We start from the raw sequence: 15,672 nt of genomic DNA on the forward strand, positions 1-15,672 counted from the left end.
TAATGGGTGGGGTTAGAGGCATAGAAACAGCTCAGTTGGAAGAGTGCATGTAGGAAGTGCCTAACTACAAATTGCAGTGGCTATTAACATGAGCATAAGTCTGTGTTTTTAAGCCTCTCTCTAGAGCCCCTGTTCCTACTTCCTTTCTTCTATAGAGGAAGCTCCTCCTCGTTCTGTTACAGACACACATTTTCCTATAGCTTCCTATGCACCCATCTGCTTTTTTCTCACTTCCACACTGTCCCTGTTCTGTTTTCCTTGCTCATAGCATTGTGCTGTGTGTGCTTAGGGTCTGTAATGTGATGTATAGGTATGTACATACACAGTGAAATGATTTTTACAGGTTAGGTCTCCCCTTAAGTGTTACGTTTTCAGAAGACTTCTCCTGACTCGTATGTAGTCATGTATCTTGATGTTTAGTCCCATGGTTCTCCGTCCTCACCAAAGTCCTTTCTAGTGATCATCCTCTTTTGAAATTCGCTCAGCTTTTCCAAGAACGAGTTTACAGTCTTTATGTTGAATGTCAGTTGAGTAAGCACCCACAAGAGAGGCCTGGGTACAGCCTTTTGAATCCCACTGTGGGTGATGGTAAAAGTCTCTCCAGCTCCTCCTGCCATGCACAGCCCTCTTGTCCATAATGAGGGCTGTTAGTTTTCCAGAAGAAGCAGAAGGAATCAGGCCAGACAACCTGTCTTTCCCAGGACTGCCCCAGAGTGTCTTGAACTTGGCCTTTTCCTCTGACCATCCATGTGCCTTGGTTGCCCGGAGTTCTACATTCTATCTCCCTTTGCTCCTGCCTTGCCTCAAGAAACCTGAGCATCCCCCATGCTTGCTACTGTAAATGCCACAAGCTTGTTCAGGACCAGGTAGGAAGTGAGGATGACTCAAAGTTCCAGAATGTGTTGGAGGATTCTGGGGCCGACACTTGTTGTACCAGCAGAGAACTGACTAAGACAAATGTCCTGACAGACAATAGACAATTTCGAGGTGAGCAAGGACAAGGGTGAGGCAAACAAGACTATTTAGCAGGGTTATACTTTCATTGCATGTGCCTAAATAAAAAAGTCCAAGTTTATAGGAAGAGAAAATGAATTCAGTTTATTTTCAGATCATATTGTTAAAAATTTCAAAATTCGTACTAGTTTTATTTCTGCCAGTATCTCTGCACAAAAAAATGGAGAAAAGAGACAGATTTTGTGACCAATTTCTGGAGTTGTAGGGAACCAGATTTCATTAAGGTCACTGCCTCAAGCAAGCTCAGAGAAAACATTTAGATTTCAAGATGAGGGGAGAATGCAGAACCAGCTTATACTACGTAGATCTTAGAAACCTGGGGAGGGGTGCTAATTCAAAGAGCTTTTTATATAAAACAACCCAAGAATCCCACCCATGCACTCACCCTGTCCTCTCTGTGAAGAAGGATGATCTGGATAACAGTTCCCACTAGCACACGGTGGGGGGTTTGCATGTAAATCCTTTCTCAGATGGGAGAACAAATAGGGGAAGTTCTGCCTAGCAAGTCAGTATAACTCAGGGAAGTCTTTTTCCTCTTAGAAAAAGATGTCCTCGATGGTTTGCCAGAAGCACTCAGTTTTCAGGGTTAGCCTGCTTTTCCTTGTCATCAGGATTATCCAGCATTCTCAGCCTCTTCTCCAGCCTCTCCTTCCATTCTTCTCTAAGCCTGAGGGGGAGACACCATACATGCAGGTTAGTGCATTTGCGTTCATATTTCCTGGTCCGTTTGTTTTCCATTTGCTTTTCATAAATACTGTCCAAAGAAGCCCATGGTTCTTGCCGATGGGTAAAGAGCAGGAATAGAATAGAAAAGCTAGAAAAGTAAGTGAAGGCTACAAATAGGTAGTTTTTCATCAGATTTAATTTAGCCTTCCCAAATTAATACTGGACTCAATGAAATTCCAGTGAAACCTCCAGTTAAAGTGTTTTTTGTAGTTATCAATGAGCTGGAAGAGCAGGCATCTGTGGGCTCAGCTGTTTGAAGGACTGAACCAAGAGGATTACTTGAGTCTAAGAGATTGTAGCCAGCCTGGGTAAACATAGTAAGACTTCATTAAAAAACAATCAATTGATATTATGTGGAAAAGCAAGAAAAGAAGTAGATTAGCTAAGAAGAATTTTGAAGAAGAATGAGGTTGGAGGACTTAGAGGACCTGATTTTAAGTCTTATATGATACAGAGTCACCATCATTAACACACCCTGACAAAAGGAACAGGCAGATGGATCAATAGAAAATGCAAAGTAAGATGACAAACTAATTTGTGGACTCTGATGAATCAAAGACTGAGAAGAGGGGCTGGAAAGATGCTCAGCGGTATTAGCATGCTACAGGAGCACTTGCTGCTCTGGCAGAGGGCCTGGGTTGGGTCCTAGCACCCACGCCAGCTCACAACCCCTTATGACTCCAGTTCCAGGGGATTCTATTCCCTCTTCTGGTCTCTTCAGATACTGGGTCCATGTGTGGTACCTATACATTCGTGGAGGCAAACACTCAGACACATAAGATGAAAATAAATAAATCTTTAAACAAAATAATCTGGAAGAATCTGGAAGTACTGGAGATGAGGCAATATGTATAGCAAAATGAAAATATATAAAGAAGAAAGGAAAAATGTATTCACACTGTCTCTCTTATGAACAATCTCAAAATGAATATACTGTGTTCCGTTCTTGCCATATCCTCATATATTGTACTTTACTGAGAAATTCCCAAAGGTGAAATGTTACATCCAATCAACTCAATAAATATATTATGAAGGCTCTAGGCATTAAACTGGCTCCAGGGCAACTTCACCTTCTTTTTAAATTTAAAATGTTAGAATTAATCACTACTGCTGCTGCTGTTACTACTACTACTTTATTTATTATTATTATTATTATTATTATTATTATTATTATTACTTCTATTATTGGGTGTGTGTGCTCGTGTACGTGTGAAGTCAGGGGATAACTTTCAGTGTTGGTTCTCTTCCACCCTTCTTTAGGCTTGAGAGGTAATGTGCTTGAGAGTACCTGCTGAGCTGTCTCAATGTCTCAAGCTTCTTATTTAAAACATCTTAATTGTTGGCCCAGGAAAGCCTGGGAAGAATCTGAAGGGTTAGCCTTGTGTTTGGAATGATTGTGCCAGCAGCATGTTAATAACCAAGGTCCGAAAGTTGAAAGGTGCACAAAAGAGACGCACATGGGAGAGTAGCATCAGGACACTGGTTTTCAGACAGGCGTTCACTATTGTGTCATGTCTCGCCTTGGCTGGCTTGGGACTTCTTTTTTAGATCAGGCTATCCTTGTCCTCAAAGAGATTAGCTTGTCTCTGCTCCAGAGAACTGGTATTAAAGGCCTTCAATACCACCCCTAGTTTCATCTGCATTTTAATTGTTACCAAACTGTCCAATCCCAGGGTCCTTTGGCTCACAGGCTCTCCTCACACATCTTTTAAAGGCTCTGTATTGAAACCTTCCCCTTCCAATTACACCCAGGGTTTCCTCAGGCTCTTTGATAAGGCTGCCTGCCTGCGTGATGCATCAAGCTTGATGGATGGATTGCTTTGTACAGTCTGTATTAACATAAGAAGTACACCCTACAGGCATCATATTATGAATAACAAAAAAATTGAAGAAATATTTGTTCAGAACTAAATACTATTGCAATCAATTGATAGAACTTCTTGACTGAGGTGGATAACAAACCAGCACTGATTTGTTACTTGATTTTGTCAAATCTTGACTTAATTGCAACCGTTTGTTGGCTACAGATACAAGAGGTCAGCCAAACCTATTAAAATCATATTGTGAGAATCAGCTTGCTGTGCTGAATTTATAATGAAGAGCATTACAAATTTATTATCTGTGAGTTGCGTGTGGCACAGCTTTCCTGTCAATGAGATTTATGGTAAATGCACACATATATGTGCATGGGTAGAGCCAGATGTGAAACATTTGTCACCACACCATAATTTCTTTCCAATTTTTTTCTCTCATAGGTATTTTCCTGATGGATCTCCAGTACATCTAATCTGACCCTCTTAGAGGACCCAAATCAACACAGACCGGATAATCATTTATTATGGGAAAATTGTGTCAGAATCTGGGATTCACAACACACTTGTTCACTTTTCATAGAAGCCCTATCACTATGGCTAATCAGTGAAGGACTGAGTTCCCTGTCGACTCAAATGATCATTCAGTGTAGTTTGCGGTTATTCAGATAGATTGATGCTCCTTTTTGGTCACTCTCTTGCATCAGTGTTCTGCTTCCATTCAGTTTTGTGTTCTCAGTAAACTGGTGACTATAAATGCATAGGTGGTTGGTGTGTGGAAGACTATGTGAAAAAACGAGTGTAGAGGGCCTGGAGAGATGGCTCAGCTGTGACGGGCACTTTCTGCTCTTGCAGAGGATATGTATTTGGTTCATAATACTCATATCAGGAGACTCACAATTGCCTGTAACTCCAGCTTCAGGGCATCTGGTACCTTCTCCTGGCCACCACAGGCACTGCACTCTTGTGCACATATACCCACAAAGACTCACACATCTACTTAAGTATAAATAAAATAATCTTTAAAAATGATATCCAAATACACGAGAAGAGCAGTATAACTAGTATTAAAGTCTTTGCTTTTAGCCTAAAAATACTGGTTTTCCTCTTCAAATGAAGACCAAATCATGTTTACTTATTGTTCTAGATTCTTTTGATTTATTGGGGTAGGTGGTGGCAGTTAGTATCTGGATACTGCTTGATAAGATAGAATAAGGAGATACTCTTCTTGATAAGTAGAATTAACTAGGCTTAGCTAGAAAGCAGGGTGGTGAGATCCTCAAGCCCTAACGTGTACTCACTGGCACTGGGAGGCAGAGAGGATCTGAGCCCAGGGATGTTGCTTTTCTGTCACATGCCTGGCATTATGCATCTCAGTTGGGAGTCTTTCCAGAAGCAGATTTAGGGAAGGGAGAGCCTTCACACTTCCATGCTAGTTTGGGGCAAGGAAGGGATGCAGGAATAAGGGTATCAAGGAGGGCCAGCTGCTTTCCAGACACCACATGGGACAGATGCTTATCTAGGCCTGTTTCCTCTAAGCAAGATCAAGGGGTGATAACTTTTCTGGTCACACTTTAAGGGATGTGGATGGAAGAGAGGCAGATGGAGGGAGACTTCTTTGGGGCTTAAAATACTTTGAGGAGTTTAGATGATGTTGAAAGTTGGATGTGGTGGTTTCATGCCTGTGATCTCAGTGCTGGGGGTATGGAGGCCGAAAGATCTGGGAGGCAGAGGCAGGAGAATTTCTGAGTTCGAGGACAGCCTGGTCTACAGAGTGAGCTCCAGGACAACCCAGGGCTACACAGAGAAACCCTGTCTCGGAAAAAAAAAAAGGATCTGGGATTCAAGGTCATCCTCAGAAATGTAGCCAGTTTGAGGCCATTCTGGACTACATGAGTGAGTCCATGTCCCAGTGGGACTGTTCCTACTTTAGGAACAAAGAACAAGACAGACTCTGAGGAGTTGATCTGTTCCTACTGCTCCGAGGAACTGACCTGTGAGAGCAAGAGAGGGTCTTACATTAGACCCACGATACTCACCCACGAAACTCATAGGATACATGCTTCTCTGTGTAAATAAATGCCCTTTCAATAGACTCCCAACTAACAAGGAATTCATTTGTCAATGAGAGAAAGACTACATTACCTTCCCTCTAAAATCCTTTATATGTGTCCTTCCAGATGTGGAAGGTTTTCAAGAAATGGTTTTTCATACAGACATACCTCTCAAGTTAACCCTGAAACTTAGTTTGGCCTTGTATGCTGGGGTTATGATTGTGAAGAGCTGAAGAAGATATTTTACTTTATTCTTACTTTTATCTATCTATCTATCTATCTATCTATCTATCTATCTATCTATCTATCTATCTATCTATTTTTTGGGTTTTTCGAGACAGGGTTTCTCTGTATACCCCTTGCTGTCCTGGAACTCATTTTGTAGACCAGGCTGGCCTTGAACTCAGAAATCCGCCTGCCTCTGCCTCCCAAGTGCTGGGATTAAAGACATGTGCCACCACCACCCGGCTCTATTCATTTATTTTTGAAACAGACTCTATGTAGCTCAGGCTGGCCTTGAATTTTCTAGGTAGCTAAGGATGATCTTGAATTTCTGATCCTTTTACCTCCATATCCTAAGTACTAGGATTATAGCTTGCATCACCACACCCAGCTCTTGAGTAAACAATTTCAGGAAACAGAACCTTATTTATTTAAATTATTTATTATTGTTAATTATTATTGTGTGCATGTTGTGTATATGTGGGTGCATGTGCCATGACAAATATATGAAGGTCAGAGGGAAACCTTGTGGAGTCAATTCCCTCCTTCAATCAATTGTTGGTTGTGGGGATCAAACTCAGGCCTTCAGGCTTAAGTGTCAAGTGCTGCCCTCACCCACTGAGCCATCTGGACAACCCAGAACTTGATTTTTGTTTGTATTGTAGAAAGTATTGTTGATATCTGTAAGCTATGGTTCGCAGCAGGGACCACTTTACCCTCTAGGGGAACCTTTACCTCAATGTGAATGGGAATCCTGCTGACAGTTGATGTTTTGAGGCAAGAAATACTACCAAACATGTTACAAAGGGCAAGGGAGCCCTCCACTGCAAATAGTTCTCTGGTTGTAAAATATTAGCAGTATTGACAGCTGAGTGAGAAGCAGGTTATAGATGCATTAAAGAAAGCCCGTAAAGACAGTGACAAATTGAATGAGTGGTTGGTTCTATTAACTTGATTTCTGACTTTCTATATTTTATGATCTGACTTCTTTTTTTGTCTTAATATTTATTTATTTAATGTACATGAATAACACTGTAGCTGTTCTCGGACACACCAGAAGAGGGCATCAGATTCCCATTACAGATGGTTGTAAGCCACCATGTGGTTGCTGGGAATTAAACTCAGGACCTCTGGAAGAACAATCAGTGCTTTTACCCATTGAGCCATCTCTCCAGCCCTCTGACTTCTTTTTTAAAAAAGTCCTGGCTAGGGAGAGACTGCCCCTCCCAGGAATAATTCCTCACCCTCTTTTATAAGCTAGAGACTAATGTAATGAGGACGGATGACTTTGAACTTCTGAATTTTCTGCTTCTACCTGTCCAGTGCTTTGGGATTACAGGTGTTTGGATCACACTTAATCTGGTGCTAGCATCTGACCCAGGGGGGCTTTGTATATTCTAGGTAAGCTCTCTAACGACTAAGGTACGTTTTCTTTCCAGCAAAAGGCTCAGCCAATCTCTAAACCATCTATACACAAGTGTGTAGTTTCAACTTTTCCATATTCAACTTCCACACCTGCCACCGTGCTTCCCTTTGGAAAGCATCCTAGGGCCAGCACTGGAGGCTAGCCAGCCAGAAACCCACTGGGTTTGTTCAAATTAGCCAACCTTAAAGTACCCACTGTTTCCTGCTTTGTCGTGGAAATCTTTCCCAAAGGATTACACTTTCTTCTTGGCTCCTATGTTCTGATTAAAACCTGCTCCTTCTTTGATGTGTCTGAGCAATGTAGGAGACACCTCTCTGGGACTTGTGAGTTGAATACACTTCTTTCCCTCGATAACGTGCTCTTGTTTCCTCCCTCTGTGGTATAGCATTCAGCATCCACCTGCTCAAATCGGTGAGTGATGAAAAAAATGGAGCCGCCCTCCACATCTGGTGTATTCCCAAGGAAACCTAGACAGAAAAGCAATCTCCATACTTTCTCAGAGCGCTTCTCCCCTGGCGATCTTCTTCCAGTTCTCGGTAACAAGTCTGTTTGCGAATCTCCTTTTCCCAGAAGCTTTTGAGCTCATCACAGGTCTCGCAGCAGAAGACTTCCCTGCGCATGTACTGGCTGTTCATCCCTGCAATGTGAAAGACAAAGCATAGCCTAGTACTGCAAGCAGAGGCACCCAGAATTGGAATGTGCTCGAATCCAGCTGAGTTTAGACTCAGAGACACCTCCTCTGTCATCACACACTCAATGGGATGACTCTACTTTTGCACTGCAGACGAGAATAATAACGATTAAACAGCGACAGAAAAGTCATCGGCAGCACTTGACAGTAAACTGACTCTTTAAGCAGCTGCCTTTTCTGTTGTCTTTTAGCCATTTAACTATACTGTAAGTTACTGAAAAATTGTAATTGTAATTTAAAAGTAACATTACAATTGAAAAATTGTAATATAAATGATTCTAAAACACAGAAATTAAAATAAATTTTGTTCAAATGATATACTCAAATTTTAATCTACTACAAATTTATTGATTTAAAAAATCTTTTAACCACTTGTGTGTGTGTGTGTGTGTGTGTGTGTGTGTGTGTGTATGTGTGTGTATACACTTGCCTATGTGTGCTCATGTGCTCAGAGATCAACACTTGAGACAGGGGCTTTCACTGAATTGAGAGCTAATTGATTTGGCTCGACTGGCTGGCCAATATGCTCCTGTAATCTGTCTTTCCCTTCATCCTCCCAGTGTGGGGCTATCACTATACATGGCTTTTTTTTTTTTTTTCTTCTAGAGACAGGGTTTCTCTGTATAGCTCTGGCTGTCCTGGAACTCACTTTGTAGACCAGGCTGTCCACGAACTTAGAAATCTGCCTGCCTCTGCCTCCCAAGTGCTGGGATTAAAGGCATGCGCCACCGCTGCCCAGCTTATACATGGCTTTTACATGAGTGTAGGTGATTCAATGTCAGCTTCTTATGCTAGCATAGCAAGCATATTTCCTGGTAAATCTCTTCCCAGCTCTTCACTTGAAGTCTCATTCTAGTTTTGCCATTCTATGTCAAATAAATTCTTTGCCACATTTTGGTTTTGTGTTTGAAAATCATTTCAATTATACTTAAAAAAAAACCCTCTGGCTTATTTTAGTTTGTGTGTATAAGTATAAAATGAGTAGACAAAGAAACCCTCTGATCCTAGTGTGTGGAGCCCAAGGTGCTTAGCAGATATTGTATTTCCCTGTCCCTCCTCAGAGTGACTTCTGCTCTTCTCTGAGCAAGATGTGTGAGAGGCATCTTCTACTCACTGTGCTGTTGCTCCTGGGAGCTGCTGTGTGAGAGGGGAGGTTCTACACTCATTGTCCAGATGAGGACGCTGAGGAATAGTTAGCCTTTCTAGTGACTAAAACAGAACTTGATTTAAACCTAGGTCTGCTCTCCTTCATAGAGAGCTCTATGGATGGCTAACGTGAGCTAATTAATTTCCCATTTTGTACACGAGGAAGCTGATGCTCCCAGAAGCATTAGTTAACTTCGCTTATGCCTCACAGCTTCAGAGTTCCCTCTCCACTCCTATCCTTTGAAAAAGGCAAAGTGCATTCTCTCTCTGTTGAGGATCTCAGAGCTCTCCCATGACTGACCTCTTCAGTGTTTGGATATTTGTGACTTAGTGGGGTCTAGCTTTTAAAGAAATTGGTCTTGGTATTTTGGGTGAATTGAAGCATTTAATAGGTGTTTAGTTGTTCTTAATTGATTTAATGATTTTTTTCTAAATGACTTTATTTTTATTTTTTATTAAAAGAACTTTCTGGAAAACAAACATTGTCACTTAAGCTATCCTAGGACCTAGTCAATGAAAGAAACTAAGAGAAGGGATTTCTTTTGAGTAAGAGAAGTGTTCAATTCTGGTGGCTTACTGAGATCTCTCCAGGCAGGAACAGAGCTCTCCCTGGGCTCTCTTGCCACATGACCACAGCAATCTCCTGTCTCCAAGGGCATGCATAACATCATTTACTTTTATTTCCATGCCAATGGATTCAGTGTGAAGAATTCCAAGAAATTTCTAGTCACTGGACATTGGAAGAGAAACCATTAACAGAAATTGATTAGATTTTACATTTTTATTCATAGAACTAAGAGGCAGAAAGGTTGCCCTCCCATGTACTTGTATTCTGTGTGGGTTTAGTTGAACCTATAGGAGAATATAAGGTATTTCATTTCCTAGGGGTATATATGAGCGATAAAATATTGCTTGCCCTGAAGAGGTGGATCAGTGAGTAAAAGTGCTACCTTCATAGGCTGATGACCTAAGTTTAATTTCTGGCTCACATTTGTAGTTCGAACATTCCTAAGGCAGGAAGGGAAGTGAAGGAAGGAAAATCACCAGGAACCTGTGGGACCAGATGGCTTCAGTCTGCAGTGCAACAGAAGTAACAAGAAACATTTTGCCTGAACAAGATAGAAGGAGAGAACTGATTCTTAAAAGTTGTCCTCTGACTAGAAAATATCATCCTGAGTGAGGTAACCCAATCCCCAAAGAACACACATGTTATGCACTCACTGATAAGTGGATATTAGCCCAGAAGCTCGGAATAACCAAGATACAATTCACAAACCACATGAAACTCAAGAAAAATGAAGACCAAAGTGTGAATACTTCGATCCTTCTTAGAAGGGGGAACAAAATACCCATGGAAGGAGTTACAGAGACAAAGTGTGCAGCAGAGATTGATGGAGTGACCATCCAGAGACTGCCCCACCTGGGGGATGCATCCCATATACAATCACCAAACCCAGACAATATTGTGGATGTCAAGAAGTGCTTGCTGATAGGAACCTGATATAGCTGTCTCCTGAGAGGCTCTGCCAATGCCTGACTAATACGGATGCTTGCAGTCAACCACTGAATTGATCACAGGGTCCCCAATGGAGGAGTTAGAGAAAGGACTGAAGAAGCTGAAGCGGTTTGCAACCCCATTGAAAGAACAATATCAACCAACCAGACCCCCAGAGCTCCCAGGGACTAAACCACGAACCAAAGAGTACACATGGTGGGACCCATGGCTCCAGCTGCATATGTGGCAGAGGATGGCCTTGTTGTTGGTCATCAATGAATGGGAGGAGAGGCCCTGGGTTCTGTGAAGGCTCTATACCCCAGGGCCAGGAAGCAGGAGTGGGTGGGTGGGTGAGCAGGGGGAGGGGATAGGGTGTTTTTGGAGGGGAAATCAGGATAGGGTCCTGTGATTCCCACACACATGCATGAACACACAAAACAATCCATCCATCCATCATCCATCCATCCATCCATCCATCCATCCATCCATCCATCTATTCATCCAACAAACAAACAAAAATACTGTTTATGCTAAGCTAGAAGGAAAAGTTTATACTCATAACTTGTAGTTTATGTGGATGTAAAGTAACAACTCCTTAGGTGTATAGTTTAGTTATAAATTTCTTTATTACAAACACCTTTTTGGAGACAGAGTCTCATAGCTCAGGATGGCCTCAAATTTACCATGCTATGCTTATCTTCTTGTTCCACCTCTCAAGGATTATAGGTGTGCACACCACACTAGGTTTATGCAATGCTGGGGATGGAACCTAGGGCTTTGCATATGTTAGGCAAGCATCCCATTAACTGTGCTATAGCCCCAGACCCTTCTTCTAAAACTTGAAAATTCAAATCACATACTTGGTACTCACAGAAAGGATAGTTTGGTTAAATAAGTACTTATGGCAATGTTTTCTTTAATCAAAATTTAGAGTGAACATTTTACGCCAAAGAGAGCCTAATGGAAAAGAGAGGAGAGCCCAGCAGGCAGCCAGCTGGTCACCTCATGAAGTCTGACATACTCTCCATTTGACTGGAAGGTAAGCTGGCTATGGAGGACATCTACTCTAGCCGGCAAGGCATTAGTGGATCCAGGAACCAGGGAAAGTAAATCAGCTGAAAGAAGAAGAGACGTTTATACTCCTAAAGGTAAACTGAGGCTGAGTGTGCCCAAGACAAATAAAAAGCTATTAGGGATCTGCAGAATGCTGGGCATTTTGGGTCAGAAAATACTTAGGGGTTCTATTTCCATGGAGGAGCTTCATCTTAGGAAGGGGTCATAAACTATGTGACAAGGAAGGCAATGGTGGGCACCCTGTGGTCCTGAGCAGTACCTGCACTGTTTGCATTCACAATACAATGTGTTCAAAGCAGAGTACAGCCTCATCTTGGCCATAGAGAAATGGCTTTTGCTGAGTGTAGTCTGAGGCTTGCCGGTTGCTCCTCAGGGCCTGGGGGTGCATTCTCTCTTCATAGTGTTAGGCTTGAACTTCCTCCTTCAGTGCTGCAGTTTGATTACATTTAAACAGTTGGCACTGTTTTGATAGGCTGTGGACCCCTTAGGAGGTAGAGCCTTGGTGGAGGAAATGGGTCACTGGAGACTGTGGACCTTGGGATTCTACAGCTTGACCCACTTCCTGTCTGCTATCTGCTTCCTGCTTACACATGTGATGTGTGCAAGTGTCTAACACTCTGGCTATCATGCCTTCTCAACATTGTGGCCTGAAATCTCTTGAACTCCAAACCTAAATAAATCCTAACTTCTTCAAGTTGCATCTTGTTATATACTTTGTCACAGCAAAAGAGCAGTTACAAAATTCTTAGCTTGCTCCCCAAATGTCTCCGTCTCCTTTTGTCTCCCACTTTTCTACCGAGTTCTTCTGCAGAGCTCTCTTTCTCATACCACACCTGAGCTTGCAAATGCTATTTGAACTGGTCAAACAGACTCCACTGCATGCCATTCCAGTAATAGCTGGGACTGGCATTTTTTTTTTTTTTTAATCACGTTATACTTCTCCCTACAACTCCCGTACCCTGACTCCCATACCAGCTCTGCAGGCTGTGTTCTGTCAGTCAGATAGATGTATGAGGGAACCAAGAATGAGGGCCTTGGGTTGGTTATTACCATGAAGTTGAGCCAGCAGGAGCGTTTTGTGCTGAGAGTTCCAGTTTCATTACCCATGAGACAGAGACTAATTGTGACCCAGCTAATGGCACTTCACTCATGGACTGCTTTTTCAGTCTTCAAACATGATATGCATGTTTGCAGGATGCCCACAGTCTGTTTCCCCACCCATATCAAGCATGGAAAATGTTAAGTACCTTGAACCACCACCTATGTATGCTCTCATCAACTTCGGTTCATACATGATATCAAATGCTTCACTTCTCACTGACTCAGCTCACACTTGAGGTTTATTTGTTTCTGTTGCTGGGCTGTTAGGATTAGAAAACCTGAGACGATAGAATAGCCCTTTTGTCCAAGGCCCAGCGTTAGAGCCTGGATAGATGCCGTTAGCAAAGCCTCTGGGACCACTTAGGATGTTACATTTGTGTTCTCTCTGTGGTCAGGCTGAATAAACACACTCACTCTGCAATGCCAAGCATGCTGAAGAAGTGACCAATCTACTAAAAATGAGAGTTGTCATCACTCGCAACTGCTCTCAGCCCTCACAGGTTATTCATAGCTGCTTGTTTTGCTGGGAGATCGAAGCTCAGCTTTTAGAAATATGACAACTTCTTTACCATAAAGTGCATTTTGATTTAGGCTAGATCCCCTCTCTAGTTTCTTTAGCTCTTAATACTTTTTATACTTATTGCTTCCATTGACCGTGCTAATTGTGAGTGGCACAATAGCAGCTGGCACTGGCAGCTTGGGTCCTCAAGAAATAGAATTGTGGACTGAAAATGTAGCTACATTGGTAGAGTATATATGAACCTCCATGTTCAATCCTCAGTACCAAATGAACCACCAGGAATTCTAGCCCTTGTGAAATAGATGCTAGGGGTCAGAAGTTCAAGATCGTCCTTCACTACAGAGCATGTTTGAAACCATAAGGTACTTGATTTTGTATCAAAAAGGAAAAAGAAGAAAAAGAGTTGATAGCAATTTCAGGAAAATATAAACCCAAGGCAGGAAACAATCTTAATAGGTCCATTTTGATTTTCCCGGGAAATCACACCCGCAGCTGTGACTTGCTGTCTCTGCACCTACCCTGGTGCAGACAGAAAATCATCAACCATACACATACATCTTTGCACTCCTGTGACAATGCAAAGGCACTACACGATCTACCCGTTTTCTGGGGGTTGGGAAGATGGGAATGCTTCTGCAATCTCTGTGGAAGGGCCATCAGGGTTTCAATAGCTTGGAAATAAGAAACATGAAGCTATGTGTAGATGTGCAAGCCTTTGGAGGCTGTCTCTCCTGAGCTACTGAACTAATATTAAGCTCTGATGTTTTATGAGAGGAATTTTCACCTCAGGTGTCTCTGCTCTTCTTTTGGGAAACTGGCTTAAAAAAAAAAAATCCACCTTCAGGTCTTTTACTTCTCCACCTAAGAGTTTCGGCTTGTTGGTTTTGTCCTCAGGTGTGTGCAGTTGGAAGGGAGCTTCCTCTTAGGGAAGCCTGTGGGTGTATTCACGTCTCATTGATTTCTTTAAGTCCTCAGGTTCTTTAAGAGTAGAAGACAACTTTTATTTTGACAATCAGCTTAACTCTTCTGTTATTTACCCCAACAGCTTAAAATCAAGAGTAGCCAATTTAAGTGAGTCTGGAGGCCAGAAGGTCACATAAATGTCATTCTGGCTTGCAGTGTTGTGGGTCTTCATTGTATTTAGAGATATTCTGTCCTGGAGCTAGTTATGCCATGGATCTACCTGTGTCACAGAAAGAGCCCCAGACTAGCAGATATGGGTCTTGTGCATTTTTCTCCATTTCCTCATCTGTAAAGTAGAATATTGTATACACATAAAGTTAGCCAGCATTCAGCTGAAGAAATGGCAGGTCCGACTGTTTAGCTTCTGGCATGGTTAATGCTTAATAAAACTTTATTTTGTATTCCTTATTGCTTTAATAACATACAAACCAAGGACCACTAAATAGAAGCACAGGGTGTTTAAAACGTTCTTGAAAATTCTAGAGTGTGTACTGCTTTATGGAAGACATGGCACTCAGTTCAGATGCCTGTAGCCAACAGAGTGTTGACCGATTTTTAAGTTTTTCAAAAGAAACTATAAATTATATATATATATATATATATATACATACATATATATATATACACACACACACATATATTTTAAAAGGTTCAATCCTATTTTAAAATATTGGCAATGAATTTTAAGACACTTTAAAGCACTGAACAGAATATCAAAACATGTCTGCTGGCCAGACTTGTCTTTGAGTGTCCAAGTTTTTATACCTACATGGACTAGTGAGCTCTCTGTAGACCAAATAGCTATGTCCTAGGTTCTGGGAGAAACTCTCTCTCACTCCCTTTCCACAAACTGCCAGAGCAGTGGCCTTTAGATGTCACTAGTCAATGCCTTTATTTTCTCAATAGGAACAACGAGAAGAGGCTACATATCTCCTCTGAGGCAGTGGACTCTAGCCACTCTGATCTTAACATTTCTGGTAGAAGACTCTGAGGGCATTGAGGGGTCACTCATTTGGTAAAGTGCTTGTCTTGTAAACACTAGAGTGTAAATTCAATCCCTGGAATGCAGGTTAAAAAAAAAATCAAAATTCAGGCCTCAGGAGATGACTCAGTGGATGAGAAAACCTGAGTTTGAATTCCCAATACCATGTTGAAGTTGAGAATGGCTGCCTGTGCCTATAACCCTAGCAACAGGGGACAAAGACCGTCAGATCCCAGGTGGGGTGGCTCACTGGCAAGTCAGTCTAATGTGCAGTGCATAGCTTCAGGTTTAGTGAGAGGCCCTGTCTCAAGGGAGTAAAACTAAGAGTGACAGAGCCAGACCCTGATGTCCACCATTGGCCTTCATCCACATGAGTACAGACACACACACACACACACACACACACACACACACACACACACACACAGAGAGAGAGAGAGAGAGAGA

At 42.0% G+C, this 15,672-nt stretch overlaps 1 protein-coding gene across 1 annotated transcript in view; it reads right to left on the reverse strand.

Annotated features, from left to right (window-relative positions):
* Positions 1–1,076: 1,076 nt before the first annotated feature.
* LOC110334328 (protein FAM240B-like) overlaps positions 1,077–15,672 on the reverse strand; it is a 16,281-nt gene continuing 1,685 nt past the window's right edge. Inside the window, exons 2-3 of the mRNA XM_029547280.1 lie at positions 7,746–7,890; positions 1,077–1,681 (exon numbers count right to left, since the gene is read on the reverse strand). Coding sequence (XP_029403140.1) covers positions 1,588–1,681; positions 7,746–7,888 — 237 coding nt within the window. The 5' untranslated portion in view covers positions 7,889–7,890 and the 3' untranslated portion in view covers positions 1,077–1,587. The remainder of the gene's footprint in view (positions 1,682–7,745; positions 7,891–15,672) is intronic.

Source organism: Mus pahari, chromosome 16 (assembly GCF_900095145.1).
Source record: "Mus pahari chromosome 16, PAHARI_EIJ_v1.1, whole genome shotgun sequence".
In the NCBI taxonomy this organism is placed as follows: Eukaryota; Metazoa; Chordata; class Mammalia; order Rodentia; family Muridae; genus Mus; species Mus pahari.